General features: G+C 38.7%; 3 protein-coding genes across 4 annotated transcripts; 2 read left to right on the top strand and 1 right to left on the bottom strand.

Annotated features, from left to right (window-relative positions):
- The first annotated feature begins 339 nt into the window (after positions 1–339).
- Positions 340–11861, top strand: LOC110831802 (tax1-binding protein 3 homolog). The gene is made up of 4 exons (XM_022068209.2): positions 340–523; positions 3425–3553; positions 5007–5084; positions 5207–11861. The coding sequence occupies exons 1-4, from the start codon at positions 467–469 to the stop codon at positions 5315–5317; spliced, it is 375 nt and encodes a 124-aa protein (XP_021923901.1). The 5' UTR covers positions 340–466; the 3' UTR covers positions 5318–11861.
- A 1514-nt stretch (positions 11862–13375) lies between these two features.
- Positions 13376–15701, bottom strand: ND-13B (NADH dehydrogenase (ubiquinone) subunit ND-13B). 2 transcript variants are annotated; one of them, XM_022068223.2, is made up of 4 exons: positions 15389–15701; positions 15073–15162; positions 14762–14923; positions 13376–13627 (listed from the first exon to the last, which is right to left on the bottom strand). In XM_022068223.2, the coding sequence occupies exons 2-4, from the start codon at positions 15094–15096 to the stop codon at positions 13454–13456; spliced, it is 360 nt and encodes a 119-aa protein (XP_021923915.2). In that variant the 5' UTR covers positions 15097–15162; positions 15389–15701; the 3' UTR covers positions 13376–13453. The 2 variants fall into 2 exon arrangements, with proteins under 2 accessions (XP_021923915.2, XP_021923914.2); XM_022068222.2 differs by having other exon boundaries at positions 15073–15165; positions 15389–15695.
- A 213-nt stretch (positions 15702–15914) lies between these two features.
- Positions 15915–18382, top strand: ND-B17 (NADH dehydrogenase (ubiquinone) B17 subunit). The gene is made up of 3 exons (XM_022068220.2): positions 15915–16243; positions 17244–17345; positions 18168–18382. Exons 1-3 carry the CDS (start codon positions 15998–16000, stop codon positions 18306–18308), a joined length of 489 nt encoding a protein of 162 aa, XP_021923912.1. The 5' UTR covers positions 15915–15997; the 3' UTR covers positions 18309–18382.

Raw genomic sequence — 18382 nt, 5'->3', positions numbered from 1 at the left:
TTCACCTTATTCAATTTCAAAATGGCTACTGCAATGTTCGTCGTAACGTTGGTTAACGCCAAATATCCCACGCTTTCACCCGAAAGCCAAAGTCATACATTGAACTCAGCCGTGAAATCCTATGGATAAGATCATAACATCGCAATTCTGTTGACAGTAACATGATAACTACAATACGAACTGAATTTCATCCACTGTGAAGTGAATGCAATTTTGATTTGCTATTGTCTTTCCCATATATCTTTGTTTTGCCACAGCTTACTTAAGATAACGATTTCGTACTGCTTTCTCGTGACAAGACAGCGTCGATAGTCGATTACGCCTTTCGATCGTTGTTTTGATATCTCGAAATATCGCTAGTGAGTGAAAGGTGTTCCGTGAGCTGGAAGGTGTGGTAGTTGGAAGGAAGGTGGTTTGCTTGTGCAGTTTGTTTTAAATTAAACAGTAACTCATAACAGGCTATGAGATGTGTGCCAAAATGGCTTTTCAGCACCAAGCTGGGACGGCGATGGAATGCCTTAGCGTAAGTAACAGAAAGTGATTTTGTTATGTAGGTTTGCCTGTATGTTTACACACCCCCTTCTCGTAACCCGACTGGGAGTATTTGTACCATCGGTGTATTGATTACAGTATTGAACTCTGTCCCAAAATTGGGAGTGTACGTATGAGAATAATGATTCGGCTCAACGTCCGTAGCTAATTTCTGGGTTAACAGTGACTCATAGGGCGGGTACTGGTATGAGGTCATCCCGCAGTAGGAAGTAGCCCAAGTAAACACAGTTTCCCATAATTTGGATTTAAGAAATGCTTTTTAGCAGAAAAAGCTTATTGGTAATTGATGTGCCCCTGAGAAGAAAATGTTTGTTAGAGTCAAATATTTTGTAACCTTGTTAAAGCATTTAATTGTGAATTGCTTTCAAAGTCAAATGCTTTTGGAATTCAAAGTAAAACTGGACAGTAACTTCGTTCATACCTTCATGACAGAAAATATAAAGTAGAAATAAAATCCTGAAATAGATAAAATGACTCTTGCTTTTATTCAATCATGTCATATGGAATTATTTTCTGGGGAAACTCTACAGACAGCAAAAAAGGTATTTTACATTTGAAAATCATCAGTATAATGGTAGGCACTAAAAAGAGAGTCTGATGTAGGGAATTGTTTAAGAAGCTTAATATTCTTTCACTCAAGGTAAGCACATATGTAGATGAAATCATTGTGGATTATCAGTGTTGGTTTTGGCATAACAGGTTATCCAGTTATCAGATTTCTTTATCCACCAGATCCTAGAGAAAAATGGGAGTACAATGAGACAGTACATCAGCTATTTATAGATTTCAAGAAAGCCTGTGATTCATTTAAAAGGGAAGTATTATGTAGTATTCTGATTGAGATTGGTTTACCTGTGAAACTAGTTAGGCTTATGAAAATATGTTTAAATGATACCTGTAGTAAAGTCCAGAAAGGTAAACACATGTCTGACATATGTCCTATTCAAAATGGTCTAAAACAAGGAGATGCTTTTTTGCCATTGCTTTACAAATTTGCTTTGCAATACGCCATTACGAAGGTCCAAAAAAACTAGGTGGCATTGAAATTGAATGTGCACACCAGCTTCTGGTATATGCTGATGTAAATCTATGGAGAGTTAACAGAACTACCTTTAAAAAAGAGCTCTAATTGATGCCAGTAAGGAGATTGGTCTAGAAGTAAAAACAAAGAAAATGAGGTTTGTGTTCCCATCGGTGAGCGCACTACAAAGGATCAGATTTGTTACGCAGCAGCCCTGAGGATGAGAGCAGAGATTGCTCTCGAAACGGCAGAAGATACGGTTTATTCATCATTCAGCGACCTGATGCGGCTTGTAACTTGAGAGTCTTTCATCAACTTCAGTCGTCGCGAAAGCTTCAGCTTATACTCACGTGTTTGTTGATGCCTGTGAAGAGTTACGGAAGCAAGCGTAGGCAGTCCGCATGGAGTGATCCTGTACACTTTCATAGGCAGAGCCTTTTGATGGACAGAAACTAGTGATAAGAGAATGACTACTGGGGCATTACAGGAACTTTATACCAGTATTATGTTAGACATTATACAGCTGTCAAAATGATATTCCTCAGACAATTTGGTAATGTTCAGCATCGTATTGGTATAATGAATCAACCATTGTCACTTGTCTTCATGGAATTGTAGAATCTGGCTCATCATTCCTCTGCCCTACCCCATTCACAATTCCTTTTGTATCCCATTCTTCAGTAATTTATGCACATACACATGTAAAACATGCCCATGTGTTTTCTTCTGGGTTGTGATGCTGTTTGGATGTGTAGGCATACTTGTTGCAAGATGTCTGAAGCTTCTTTGATCATCACAAATACAGACAGGTGATGTGTACAGGAGGAGGGGGGAAATCAGTAGCGCATGCAGCGTCTTTCCATGTTCCCTTCCACTCTTGCTGTGGTGTAGCTGAAGTTCACAGATATTTTGCGTCCTGTATAGGTAAGAATGTTATACAAGAACATTCTGCCTCTGGCATTGACATCTTCACTGTCGTGAGAACCTCAAATCTGCCTCCATGTGTTCAGTTGAGACATGTCGAGTCTATCATGATAACCTCTGAATAACATTAATGTAGCATGTTATGTGACTTATTACACCAGTCACACAATCCTGAGCTAAATATCGCCCTGATGACGGAGGTAGCATGACCTCTGAAATGTTGGCGGACATCTACCAGACTACACAGCGCAACAACCCAGAAGACATCCATCTTCAGACTCACCACTGTGAAAACCTAAAATCTTACTGAACTAAAGAATTGGACTAAGTTAATCCTCTGTGACATATTAGTGACAGTAGTGAGGACTTCTTCAGGAGGGGAGACCAGATGAGATATGGACACCCATCCATATTACTAATTTTATTTGCTGAGATTAACCCAATAAGTTTCTTCTGTGCTCAAGCACCACACCCAGAAGTAAGCCAGACTGTGACACAGATGGAGATTCATATTCTGGTCGCTTTACTCCTTTGGAAAGAGCCTCGGGTAACCACTGTGGACAAGCCCATAATCATTTCCCTATATGAGGTGCGCATACAACTAATGGCACTAGATACATTGTGTTCGTAACCACACAAAACATTTCCACTTGCGTCCCTTTCAGACCACTAGTGTAATTTCATATTATTCCTTCTCACAGAGCACTCTTGTCAGCTTCAATGCAATCATTTATCATGATGATATTTATTAATTTTGATTTTTTGTCATCACGTAACCTGAACTGTTTGTGTCAATTTTTTTTTTTTTGTGATGTCAGTATATGTATAATTAAGATTAGGAAAATGAGGATGTATTCGCAGATCCTGCATAAGAGCGAACTTTTGTTGTGATGGAGTGAACTGTAATGCCATGTTCTCTGCTTGCAGATACCCATCACGCTGCACAAGGAACTGGGACTAGATCCGGAGGGGAGAGAGATCCTTAAGTGTGGCTTCAAGATTGGTGGTGGGATAGACCAAGATTACAGGAAGAGTCCTCAGGGATACACTGACAATGTACGTTACATATTGGTCTCGTTGATTAGCAGAGTAACTGGTTTCTGGGTTTTAGTAACCAACTTATTTCTTACAAGATATGTTCGAACTGTAACATTTGTCCAGGGTTTTGAGATTCATTCCTCCTTCCAGATCTTGTAAGGTTAATTGAGGGACGGTAGTTTCCTCCGCCTGTTGTAGTATATGGTTTCAAATTTCTCAAAATAACAATATGGTAACTGCTTGAAACATTCCTCTGTGATGATGACGACAAATTAATCATTATGAGTACCTGGTATAATATTCTCTTTATGTTAGGAACAGTGTTTACAACATTTTGGTTCATTTGCAGACATGTTTTATAAATGTCGAGCAACCAGACTTGTCGATTATGTTAGAGAATTTTCAGCATATTTCCTTGCACCGAGCATCACAGTTGAGTAGTATTCATGAGGTCCCAGGTTAAATTCTCAGCCTGGAGACTATGTATCCTGGCTAAGTTTTTCGTGGTTTCTTTCTTTCTAATTCATTATTCACCATCATTCTCTCATTCAGCACCGTATGGTCTGAGTTACTAAAAGTGTTGTTAAATAGACTGTAATTAATTTCCCTACGCTACTTCATCCCTCTTCTGCCCATTAGGCCCTTTCTTTCCAACCGCGCAGTCAGCGAGATGCAGTGTACTTTGCTAAGAAGGCACTTCTGTTCGTACGGCATGACACACATTGAGATTCCCATTTAACGTTTGTCCAAGGTACAGTGGACTTGAGCTCTGAGGAAAACTGAAATGGAGACAGTTCACACAGATATTAGACGCTTGGGATAAATTAAATGTAACTGAAATCAAGACACATTATATGGGATTTCAATCAGGGGCTTCTGCATCAGATGAAAACAAGTAATTAAAACTGTGTAAGTTTCCTTCCTTCATAGCAATGTCTTATGTCAGTGACAAACATTTGATTAGTTTACTATTCCTTACTTTTTTGCACAGAAATGTTTATGTACATGCACTGGCGAGGGAAGTGTTTCTTATGGCTGCATATTTTTACTTGATTTTTTAAATGTGGTGCATGTGAACATTAGCATGTACATGGTAAGAATTCTGGGGCACCCAGTTTAAATCTCAGATGGGGTATGTAATATCTGACCTTTGGCATTTTGTGATTTTCCACATTCTCCGTAGGCAAATGCCTCGAACTAGGCTAAGGCTAAGTTTGAAAGGTTTTTAATGATGTAACACACTGTGTTTAATTGTTTTATAGGACTTTGCCCAGTATGTAAGTGTTTTTTAAATTAAAACTGATGTATCGGAAGTCGCTTCTAGTTCCGTCTTCAGGTGACCAGTGGGAGGACAAAATGGTATTCTGTTGGGGCCCCTAAGTCGAGCTAGTCGAAGATTGAGACTAGGTAGTAAGGCCATTGCTCTGATTAAGTCCTGCTTCTTCCACTGAAGAGTTACGTGTGTTTGCAGGGCATATATGTAACAGAGGTACATGACGGCAGCCCCGCAGCAAAGTCAGGACTCCGGATGCACGACAAGATTTTACAGGTAAATCACAGCCTCGTTACATGAAGCTGCATTGTGGAATAACCTAAGAATTAAAATGTTTGAATGCTGGGATAAGCCACAATTGCCGTTTCCACTTGTACATGACCGTCTTCATGTTGCAGTGCAATGGTTATGACTTCACAATGGTGACACATAAAAAGGCAGTGGATTACATTAAGAAACACCCTGTGCTGAACCTGCTAGTTGCAAGGAAGGGTGTCACATCCACGTGATGGCGCGTGCTGCAACGTAGATATCATTATGTACCTGCTGCTGTGATGCTGTCATTCTTCTCTTCATAATTTCTTGAGTTTCAGAATGTCTGTTTCTGTAAGGGATCAGCTTCATTGTCACTGCTGACAGAACAGGATGTGAGGTGAACATAGCAGCAAAGAGAAACTTTTTACGTCCTCTCCTGTTGAGGATTTGAGCTCCGGCATCGCATCCTGTAGCCAGTCCCTTATAGCCTACGATAACGTGGCTTATAAAATCTGGCTACAAGAGGCGCATTTTCTCCATCTTTTACCTTTCAACTGTAGTAGTTTAATAAGTTACCCGTTCCGTGTCGCACGTTCATAATTTCATGTGTACGTGGTGTATCTCGGAGCACAACTGGCTTCAATCCACACCTCTGTTATAGTACAGATAGATGATTAGAATAGTAGATTTTAATGTTTTTGGATATTTTAAAGTAAAATTTTAAAGAATATGACAATTAACATTAGTTTTTTCAAAATACATTGTAATGTGGAGCTACAAATATATTTATAGTGTGTAGCAGTGGTGTGCAACCATCAGATTTTCATGAAAGAAACCATGTAAAGGCACAGATTTGTGAAAAAGTAATATGTACCTCTGTCAGAGTGTACGCTGTTCAGGAAAAGACCTGGAACTGAATGACTGGGATTTGATTCCTACTGCCACATGAACTTTTTGGGATGATCGGGTGATTAAAGTGGTGAGAGCGTGAAGCTAGCTGTTGACAGCTACCTCACATTTTTCACTGGTTGATTTGTGAAGTTCACTGTTAAAATTTAATACAATTTTTTTATATTTGATGTTTCAGAAACAAATTCTTGGAAAAAGCAGCGTAAGTTTCAACTGCTGACAACTTAAGCACTTTGTAACAAATACTGGCATTTACAGTGCTGTTGGTCCTAACTGCTGTGTGGTATTTTTGTTTTTATTGCAACTGGTAGACCACAGTCTTGCTTCTGAATTATCTGCACCCCTTTTGGCTTTACTGTAAAATGGATAGATGAGTGTTGATGGATATTTTTGAAGTGTTGCAGGTTCTGATTCAGAAACAAAATTCAAAAGCATCACATTATGTACAAATGAAAGCCATTAGATGGAACTCCTCTCGGTTTATCATGCAGCCATAACAGTGACGACGTGTCATGTTTACGCCCTGTGTCCTGACACCAAGCCAGCTTGGGCGCACGTCGTAGTGTCCGACAGCTGTAACTTACTGGCATTTTTTCAGGTACTCACTGAAATGTGGTTGCCAGGCCATGAAGTGTGCATTTAGAGGACAGAAAGGGTTGAGTTCTTCCCCTTTTCCCTTTTTGAGATTTTGTTTATAATTTGAAAACAAACATTTCTGTGGAGTTCCAGCGGTACATGAAAATTCAGTTATAAGATAAATGTCGTCCCTGTTGTAGGGGGAAGTGGAGGTAAGGCTCCATACATTCCAGATCTTAGCGCAAGATACTCTGGCTTCTGAACCCCTGGGAAAGACTTCTGAGTGCTCATTAAATTTGCCCTATTGTCAGTCTTAGGTATTATTTGAAGAGAAAGAAGGGTCCCTACCTGTGTGAGGCAATTTAAGAACCAGAGGCTGCAGTGCCGCATCACTTGAAGGACTGAGTTTAACTTTTATCCTTATCTCATCAGATCATTGATCAGTGAGAAAGATATTTTTCGTAGTAACAGTATGTTTGCATGTAGTTAAATGTTTCTTACAAGACATTTCCTTGTATCTACAGCCTGCAATCTGTTCTGGCATGTGATTTATAATTCCAGTCATGCTCAAGAATTTTATCATGCCATCATTTCCTGATATCACTTCTTTGTCTTGTATCACAAAATTATTCTCTAATTACATTAAATTATAATGTAAAATTTGGAATGGTAGCGATACCATACTCCAAGTCACTGCAAGGAATCATTTTCCTAAGCCTAAGTGCCTGTTGTTTTGTATGGGTGCGAAACATGGTCTCTCACTCAGAGGGAGGAACACAGATTGCAGGTATTTGAGAATCGGGTGTTGAGGAGGATATTTGGGCCTAAGAGGGAAGACGATGGGGCGTGGAGAAAACTGCATGATGACGAGCTTAAAAATCTGTACTCCTCCCCCAGTATTGTGAGGGTGATTAAGTCGAGAAGAGTGAGATGGGCGGGACATGTAGCGCGCATGGATTGGGACAAGAGGTGTGCACCGGGTACTGGTTGGGAAACCTGAGGGGAACAGACCCCTGGGGAGACCTAGACGTAGATGGGAGGATAATCTCAGGCGGGATCTATGGGAGATAGGAGTTGAAGGAGACTGGATTATGTTGGCCCAGGACAGGGTCCGGTGGAGGGCTTTGGTTAATTCGGGGATGAACCTTCGGGTTCGGTAAGCCATCTAGTTAGTTAGTTAGTCTAAGTGCATCAGGGGATGACACGTAGTCTGGGACGTAGGGAAACTTGTCGCCGAAATCCTGCACCCACACTTTTGGTCCTTGACACCTTGGTTACCCTAGCACAAGAATGTTCAGGCCACAGTTGCATCATGCACACATGTGTTAACTAACAAACTATTCTTTAATATTTACAGAAGAGAAGAATATATGTAAGAAGTTGTTTAATGCTCGCTGGTTCTTACGCCCTATAAATATTACACATGGGCATGCAGTGCTCTGGCCTATAACTGTGCTGACTTTCTTAATTGTGAAGGGGTTCAAAATGCGTTCTCTCCGCGAAAGGTGATGAAAAGTGTAGACATTCTTTAGATTCTACAGTTAACCTACATCACTTTTGGAAATCTCTTTTTAATTATTTCTAGACATATTCTGACATTTCAAGGCTTACCTTTTACTAATATCCAGCAAATTATACTCAGCAGTTGCACTAGTGGCGTCCTACATCCACCCAGTTCGGATGTCAACAGTGGACTGACTTTCCCTCCTACTTGTGTCAAACGGAGACTGTATTTGAAACATTTTGAGCGGACATGCTCTGTGCAAGGAAAATGCAAATTTGCCTTTCCCATGAACCCTAGCACCTACATAACTGAAACGAAACATGCCTGATCAGGTAGGCATAACTCGCGAGCTAGCGTTTTCCTTTCCTCACTGAAAGTGACTTTATTCTGTGTGAAAATAAAATATCGGGTAATCCATGAAAACTGCTTGCTAGCCATGTGCATCTTAACTGCGTCTAGAACATGAGTACTTTGTGGAAAAACATTGTAATACACTGTTACCAAAATTAGCCGAAACACTACAGTGACATTATTTATAGAAATAACTGACTGTGGATCCATCTTGGTCATATATTCAGCTTGTGGCTTGATCATTAGGTTGTGAAATGGAAAATTACTCCCAACTTGCACAGTACTGAATGTTAATAGTCATTCCGCCATGAATGTAGTTTGTACAAGTTGTGCAAAATAGCCTGTTTTATCCACCCATTTGGGTAAAATATTGTGTCTGATTATAGCGCCACGAAGGAAGTGGGAAATTAAGCAAGAAGAATACCATTTATTCCAAATATAATCATAATTAGTTACAGGATGAAATTAAAAAAATGATGGCTTTAGCTTTTTCCCACATCATAACAAATCACAGGCATATCCCTCATCATCGTCTTGCTCACAATCTCTGAGCGTGCCTTGTGATCCCATCCTTTACACTTAATTGAGCCTTCCTCTGATTTTGAATTTAAAAAACAGGCCACTGCAGACAATGCATGCTACACTATCATCGTCATCATCTGGAGATGTTTCCGAGTTATTCTATTTTGCTCTCCCTCAACTTCTCTGTCTGTTTCACGTCTCTGTCATTGGATACGGTCAGTTTTCATTTTGTAGATTTTGTTTCGTGAGAGCTGTCAGTTCGTGGTTATAAAATGGTTTAACAACTCGGCAAACATATTTACTGCATATTTTTCTCCCACTTGTGCTCACTAAATCATTCTCTGTTGAAGTCTCTTACATTCACACAAGTTTGGTCATTAAGGTGTGAAACTTTTCTCTGAACTAAGTACCACCTATTATCAACACAGCCCAATATAAACTTTCTGTTAGCCTGATAGTTAAATATATATTAAATTTCACATTTGGCATAAAATTCCTTATGTACAGTCTAAAGTTGATCCGCAGCTACGAACTTTGCTGAAAAGGAGTACTGAACTATGCCGACTTACAAGTACAATTCATACTTTATAACGTTTCATAAGACGCTTTATCAGTTTTACAGATGTTGGAGGAAAAACTATACATTTTTTACACTTATACATAAAATACCACTATGTATGGTGTAACATTTTTCCACATTCTTAACCTTAAATCTGGAGATTGATTAGCAAGATCTTGAAGGATGGTAACAATTGTATTCTGTGAAGAATAAAATCCACGGGTGTGTCAGTTGTGGGTGGGGCGTGCTTTGGTTCTCGTGGCCGATTGCCGCCGTCATTATCCACGTCAATTGATATTTTGATTGTCAGAACTGCACTTGACTGTTGACTCGGTACATTTGTGACATGTGGCTGCACTAATAACCTTAGTGTTACATTCATGTAATTTTATCTTTTGCAATGATTACTCTGTCATGTGATAAAAGAAGTCTCACTGTTAGACCATGAGGGCACATGGGATCTGCACATTCCTGTATCTAGTGAACACCGTGGATCTTGCCTGAGACAAAGCTGACCACCACCATCTTGTGCAAAGATTGTGAATGTCAGTTGTCTGGAGCTTTGCCTCTTCTCTCCCATACTATACCTGTACTTCGCTGTTGACAGCAGACATATTGAATGTCAGACCTGCAATGGTGACAGTGTTGTATCAGCGAAAGTCCATAAAATACTAATTGGCTACAGTTAATCACTTAATGGAGTTTTATTCTGTATTGATGCACCTAGTAAGACTTAATTTAATTAATTCTCTGTCAGAAACTACAGATTTTATGCAACTGACCCTCAACAGTTTGGAAGCCATAGGTTGACTTGTTAATACAATACCCACAAAATTTATTCATCGTTAGGAGACTTTGCAAAATCAAGATGATAAGATATTAAATTTCTATGTTTGTGCTTTTGAAATTTCACATGAGTAACTGATGTCTAGCCAGTATTAAACTTTGGCCAAGCTGTAGCTGATGTTCCAGTGTGTGTGCATGGCCCTCCTGGCCGTAACACGTTTTGTGTAACCAGCAAAAGCAGTCGTGTCATCTGGTGATCCAGGAGTCCAAGGGACTCGATCTTGTCTCTCCATCAAACGGCCGGATAGCTGCTTATTGTAGGCAGCATGTACATTACTGTCCAAGGACAGTATTTTCCTTCTGTTGGAAGAAATAGGGATTTTTAGCAAGATGCTGTGCCATCGTGCCTACAGTTGATAGGCCATGCTGTGTACTGTATAAAGACAAGATATTGTAGGTGCGTCATATTGTGATTTATTTAAATAGTATTAAAAATATATTAAAATTGGCTGTCAATCACAATATAAGATAATTAAAAGATTAAAATATCATTTTTCGTTCCGTATCGAGTACTCGATTTACATATGGAACATTTACGACATGTTTCGGCTATCATAGAGCCGTCATCAGGTGTTATATTATAAACGTTTTAACTGAATTACTGATTTTTAGTTTTCATTTTTCTTATCATTTTCTCGTCCTTCATATTGTATCTTCATCCGTTGTTGTGTCACAAGTCACTAATATAATTGTATGTCGTAGTGACTTGTGACACAACAACGGATGAAGATACAATATGAAGGACGAGAAAATGATAAGAAAAATGAAAACTAAAAATCAGTAATTCAGTTAAAAAGTTTATAACATAACACCTGATGACGGCTCTATGATAGCCGAAACATGTCGTAAATGTTCCATATGTAAATCGAGTACTCGATACGGAACGAAAAATGATATTTTAATCTTTTAATTATCTTATATTGTGATTGACGGCCAATTTTAATATATTTTTAATACTATTGTATAAAGACAGATGGCAGTGAGTTAAGAAACAAAAAATATGCATTCTTTATGTGATTATTGTGAGTTGCATATGCTACTGATAAGAGTGAATCCCCTCAGTTCTGTATTAATACCGTATTAACATTAGTGTAATTTATTTGTTTTTCAATTTATATGTATGCAGAAAGTCGCCTGCTGATACAATGTACAAAGAGAATACATTCCAGTGTGAGTCTGTTCCCAACCTGTGTGTGTGCTGTGGACTTCTCTAGTGCCAAAAATCATGGGATTATTTAGTGATGCAGTGTTCACTACAGTGTTAAATGGAAAATTGAGATATGACTGTATTATTAGTAAGTAAGGAATTGGAAGGAGGCAGATGTGATGACCTGACAAAAGTAACATCTAAGAATTTTCCTTGAAAGGGCTGGTGGTTTATTGAGTCAGTACTGAGGGCTTATGGAAACATGGCCCTTCGTGCTACATAGGTCCAGTATCTGTATGTATGTCCTCTAATCTGTACTTGTACCTAGTTAAAATTCATAACACAGTGTTCAATGAAATGTAATACAGTATTTGAATTCGGGAATGTTTATTGATTTACGTGAATTTCTAAAACTCCTATTCCTAAAACAGGTCAAACGCAGATGAAAACAGTTGCATGTAACAAGTTTCATACAAATAATTTCTTGCTGAAAAAACCACTATAAAAACCACCTTGGTTAAATCTTCGTCACTTGATGAGATAAGGAGAATGTTTTATTCATCTGGTGATGTTGATATTGGGTACATTTTTTAATTTTATTTTATACGACCCGTTCTTCAGTGCCTGAGCATCTGTGGGTCTCAACTTTTCGTGATCTATAGACAGTCGGTAGGACTCCTTGGAAGAGTGATCGGCCCGTTGCAAGGCCTCTGCCTGTACACAGGACAGCACAACACAGAAAGACACGGACAAACAACCATGCCTTAAGTGGGATTCGAACCCACTGTTCCAGTGACCAAGTGGCACAAAGCCCACGGCCCAGACCATGCGGCCACTGTGACGGCATTGGGTACATCACATCAGCAATTCACATTTACCACACTGCACACACGTGGATTAAGAATTAAATGTGGATGAAAAATGTGCAGAGAAACGAAGAACAGAACGAGATAATATACCACATTTAATCTGGTAAACTCTAGTTGCCAAATATACTTCTGTGACTGAGATCTTGAAATATTTTATTTTGTAAAATATTTGGAAACAGTTTTTATTTTAATCCTGTCCATACTGTGCACAAGATGTCATTTAGAAGCACTATTCCTTCTGATCTGGATTTATCAGGTGTTTATGATCAATATAAGAAGCTCTCCCACTGCCCCACAATAATTAAAGCTGTTTATTGCCTGGGAACAACAATAACAAATAGAAATGAGGTCCATGATGAAATTAAGAGTAGAATACATTTGAGAAACTCTTGTTTTTATTCAATTCAAAAACTGTTATCATCTTGTTTAATATCCAAAATACTGAAGATCAGGATATATAGAACAATAATTTTGCCCCTTGTTTTGTGTGGTTGTGAAACATGGTCTCATACCTTGAAGGAAGAACACAGATTACAAATGTTTGAAAACAAGGCGCTCAGGATGATATTTGGACTTCGGAAGGATGAAATAAGTGGGGAATTTAGAGTATTGCATAATGAGCGTGAATTGTACGGGTGACCTAGTATAGTAGGATGGTGAAATGTAGGAGGCTCCAGTGGATTGGACATGTAGCACTCACGGAGGGGAGGCAAGGGGTGCATACAGAATTTTGGTGGCAAATCCTGGAAAATGACAACTGGGCAGAACAAGAAGGTGGTGGGAGGATAATATAAGGATGGAACTTAGGGAGGTAGGCTGTGAGGATGGAAAATGGAGTTTGGCTCAGGATTGTGTCTGGTGGCAGGCATTGGTGTTGGCGTTGGACCTGAGGGTTCTGCTACCAGGGAGTTAGTTTTGTGCACGTATGGCATGTGATATTCAATATGGAGTTTCTCATTTTGATATAATGTGTTCTTCAGTCTCTCTCTCTCTCGTTTGATGCATGTAGGAATGTGTAAATAGTGAGCAGAGAAAGCAAAACAGTCACAAGCTTTATTACTGCATAATCTGAATATCAACTATACAAAACATATGCTAGAAGAGGGTTCATTTGGTACATGGCCATGTCCATTGGTTAGGTAGAGGCTTTGTTATAAGAGGCTCCCATGGCTTCCAGGTGAGCATCTTGCGGGCAAGCACGAGTTCATTTTCTGCCTGCTGAATCAACTCCTCCGCTTGGCCACATCCAATCTTGCGTTCGAGCTCCTTGACATCACTAGTCTGAAAAATGCAAGTGGGAAGATAAAATACATTTGAAAATATATGCAGATCACAAAAATTCTGGGACATACATCAGAATTTGTCCTTTGACCCGCAACTAAGGAAGCCCCTGGACATTGCACATCCAGTAACTTTGGCATGCAAACTCACATGTAAATTGCTTGTTACTGTCCAGTTTTTTAAAAAAAAATCAACTACATTTAATACAGCCCCAGTATCATATATCACAATTATGTGGCTGTTCTCATTTTTACGCAGATGAAGAGCCAGGGTAGCTCAGTGACCATAGTGTCTGGTTATGGACTGGATGACCAGGGTTTGATCCCTGGCAGGGGTAAAGGATTTTTCTTCTAGACTCTTCATCCAGACCAGCTCTGGTGCCAGCACAGCCTCCTACGCAATGGGTAACGGGGATGATGCTGATCACTCATCTGTATCTAGTGCTGAGGTTAAGAATGAGTAGGAGCTATACCTCCTCCTCCCCCCATACCAACACATACACGATGTATAACAGGACAGCTTTTTTTATTAATGATGAACAGGAAGCTGGTGTCAGCCATTTTGTGGTGCTGTCCCACCATTTTGTTGGAGGGTGTGAAGAAATAGCAAAAGCCTCAATAGAACAGAACAGCCCATAGAGCTTTCATAGGCGCAAGTCAAGGATGTAGAACATATTATAGCACAAACACAATACTTGTTTCTAATACTTATATAAATTACATGGTTATGACAGTAATTTACAGTCAACTACAGTATTATCCCAAAAATAATTACATAAGAAAGGATACACACTATTTATTATTTATAATAGCTGAGATTTGTTGGTTGAGGTAAATTAGTGATATAGGAGATACTCTTTTAGTGTTAGCTTAAACTTCTTTATATAGTGATTCAGACATTTTATAGCTTAATTATAGTAAACTCCTTTTTGATATTTACTGAGTTTAGTGTTTAGCATATGAAGGTTATATCTGTATCAGGATTGGTGTCCTCTGGACCAAAGTGTGAAGCACGCAACTCCCAAATACACAGTAGGAATACTAACAATAATATCATGATATTCAGTATTTCACAGTGACCTACAGAATGTCATTGTTGTCTCCTAAAATTTAAACTTCTCAAAAAGAAACTTACATTTTTCACAATCTCTGCCCGCACCTTGATGATCTCCTCAGTGTAATTTCTGTAAGCTGCACTAGAAGGCATCTTCTGTATAGTCCGCAGTATCTTGCCATAGAGTACACTCAGCAAGTGGTGGGGATTAGCTACCACAGCTAGGCCTGTCAGCCCTGTTGTCTGAAATAGCAACTCCTATCAGGACCCCTGCCTTCCTAACCTTCTAATTCTTCTCGCTACTGCAATTAAATCTACAGCAATGCATCACTTTACTAAAACTATTACCTAGCACATATTTCAAATGGCTTTTTGCAGTATCTGTGTAATACCTGTTTCAGTACTCCTGATGCCATGTCTAATAAGTTGTAAGATGTGAATGCGCTCAAATGAATGATGAAGTGCAGAAACTCGGTGGTATCCTGCTGTAAAAATTAACATTTATATTGCTGTTTTACTGTCATTTTTTTGTTTACTCCTACAGCTTTTAACCAAAACGATATATTTGAAACATTAAAAGTTGTTACAATGTTGAAACAACACTAATAAAAGTCAAACACTGTGTGATATAGTTACAGCTTCATTTAATACCTATCCTACATATATAATATCAACAGTATACTCTTTTGGTTTTTTCAGTATTCCAACCTTTAAATGTCGTCTGCTGTACAGGAAAGCCCTTTTTGCATGTATTGTCGTATAGATCACCAACAAACCGACGGGAAAACTCGTCCAGAAAAGCTTGTGGCATAGACCGCGGAACACAGACTAAATGTCACAGAAATATTGTGGAGAGGGGAAGGCAATAAGAAGGGATCAAGTTATAAATTAAATCTTAAGATAATAAGCTGGAAACTAAAGAAGAGAAACGGCTATTGTGGCTTCACCATGAAAGTGAATGACTGGAACAAAGGCAATAAGAGCATTAGAAAGAACCTGGAACAACCTAGCTCTGGTAGAACTCGTTAAAAAGATAGAAAAATTGTTAGTAAGAAATTGAAAGGTGAATTTGTGGGAACATCGAAGAGACGTTTCCCTCATCGAATCATAACGATGCTAGCACAGGAAGAAATGTCTGTAGTATCGATTTTCAAGTGTAAGTTGTCGCCAATCACTTTATTTTTCTTATAGAGTTGCCACATTTCTGAACGTTGCCTCTTTTTCAATCTGTGGTCCTGTTATCTTTGGCCCTTCGCTTTTATGTAGTTTTGTTTCCCAAGTTCATATATCATCATCAGTTCATTTAATATAGTGAAAATGGCATCTGATACGGGAGGTGTGAAGGCTTTCCCTATTCAGGGCCGTATGGCCCGGGAAAGGGAAAGGTTACTTGGTATGACCGACAGTGAACGAGCCTGGAGACGTAAATGGCTGAAGGACCAAGAATTATCTCCAAACGAACCCAGACATGTCCCGGAATACTATAAGGAACGTTACAACCCTATTCGTAGGGCATACAAAATGCCGTTGGATCTGGCTTTTAAGCAGTTGATACCTGTATTGGTACGTGAAATTTACATGAGCAATGAATACGTAATCAGGAGCCCATAATCTGTACTTTTCACCAAGTATTATATAAGCAGGATGGGCAGGGAATGCATAATGCATTAGGGGAATTGAAATGCATTAAACATTTTGGTTTGAATGCTGAAGGAAAGTAACCACCCCGAGGACCTAAGTGTAGATTGACAAAGCATCCAAAGGAGGGTATGGACTAGTGGTGAGCTCATTGAATTAAATGATGCATCTTTGGGTGTCATAAATGCAGGGAATTTCTTGACTAGGTAGGAGACGGTTGGATTCTCAAAAAGGACTCTGTTCCATGTTATTTTTTGGTTGGTGTATATTCTTTATAGCTCTCTTGTGTATTATTTCATTCATGTGCATAATTATAGAGGTAAGGTGTACTGCAGCTGAAATTTAATTTGTCTTTAAATAAACTCTTTCCTAATTTCCATATCTTTTAACCTTGGTGTTCATTTAATTCTATTGTGTAGCTAGTTACACTGCATCACATAAAAAACAACACTTTTCCTTCAATTTCATGTTTTATGTTATTTATTGATGTTTGTTTTGTAATTCATTTGCTTGTAAGGTTCTGTGAGGTTTATCTATATGTATGTCAGTCTTGTCAGTACAGTTTGTAGGATTTAAGGTTCATGCATGAGCAAGGATGAAAATAAGTCTTCTGGGTTGTTGCACCATGTAGTCTGGCATAAGTTTACATTTGTTTCAGAAGTACTTGCTGCCACTATCATCAGGGTGATGAGCAAAATTTCTTCTGAATTTTTTGTAAACCAAAATTAAGTTTTCTTGTTTATTTTTATCACATATAATTATAGTCTGTTGATTAATTTCAGAGATGAAACACATGGATGGACACAGTATTGTCTTTACATTATGTGTTTATTTGCACATTGTTTACATAAACTTATTAGAAGCAATGATTCCTTGTCTGTAGAATTAGATTTTTGGCATATGAAGAGATGTTTTCTCTTTTTAGGGAGAACGAAGGGCAAACATTTTTCGCTGGTTCACAGGAAAGTTCCTCATGATTGGCTTTGGGATCTGTGCTACTACCTACTACTTTAAGTACAATGCAAATGTAAGTATCAGAACGTACATAATTAAATTTTCATAGAATCGTTCCATTCTACATTGAAATTTGCAGGATAAAGAATGCCGTTGGTCTGTTCTGCTCGATCCCTACCTACCAGTGTTTCATAGGTACTTGCTGTCTCTATCATCAGGGTGATATTGTTTGACATCGGATGGAATAGTTATTGAAACAAATTCGTGTGCTTTAAAATTCATAGATGCACAAGAATAAATCCCATGTTCCCTACTAGAAATATGTTGACACTGATGGACGTCCAGTCCAGATTGGCTGTCCGTTTGTTTTGTGGGAATGTGTCAAATGCCTAGTGCCACAGCAGAACTAATTTCTAACTCAAAATGGGACACAGTTTTATAAAAGTAATCTTACTTCCTAACATTGCCTGAAGGTGTAATACAGTTCTGTTGAGTAGTTTACCAAATACATAAAATATTTTATGTAAAATTACTCCTACATAATCTTTTAAATACCTCTGCAGTGTGCAATCATTAGCGGTTTAAATTCGCACTTGAAGGGTTAATATGTGTACGTGTGGTGTAATACGTCACCAAAGTTTTTCACAAGAATGATTTCAAACATAATATATTAGATTAAATGAAACTAATCCAACCTTATCGGTCATAAAAATTGGATTTGTTGAAATGCGTCCAGGTATGAGAATCAGAAAATAGGTATCACTGAGGATGTATTTAGGCCGAAAATTGCTCACATGAGTCTTTGTATAACGGAAAGAATATTAGATTTCCAGATCAAAAAAGTCCTTTGGCTTAGTCTTTCTGTCAGAACTGAACATGTGGTGGTTGTCGCCAGGACTGGACAAGGAAAGGAGGCTGGCGCGTGATCTCTTCTCGGCAACCAGTTTTACCAGGTGATCCTGATTACCCAAAACTGTCGGAAAGAACAAAACCGGAGGACTACGCGGCTCGAGGCTTCAAGGAGGCACCGATATAAATGTGTATATATGGCTTATAGTTTAAAGTTATTGTTAATATTTTGTAGGCAATAAAGATTTTTGAGTTTCCTCA

This window comes from Zootermopsis nevadensis, unplaced genomic scaffold (genome assembly GCF_977971745.1).
Source record: "Zootermopsis nevadensis isolate Lab colony 2312 unplaced genomic scaffold, Znev_1.0 Znev_ptg000028l, whole genome shotgun sequence".
NCBI lineage: Eukaryota > Metazoa > Arthropoda > Insecta > Blattodea > Termopsidae > Zootermopsis > Zootermopsis nevadensis.
This window is presented reverse-complemented; position numbering and strand designations above follow the sequence as displayed.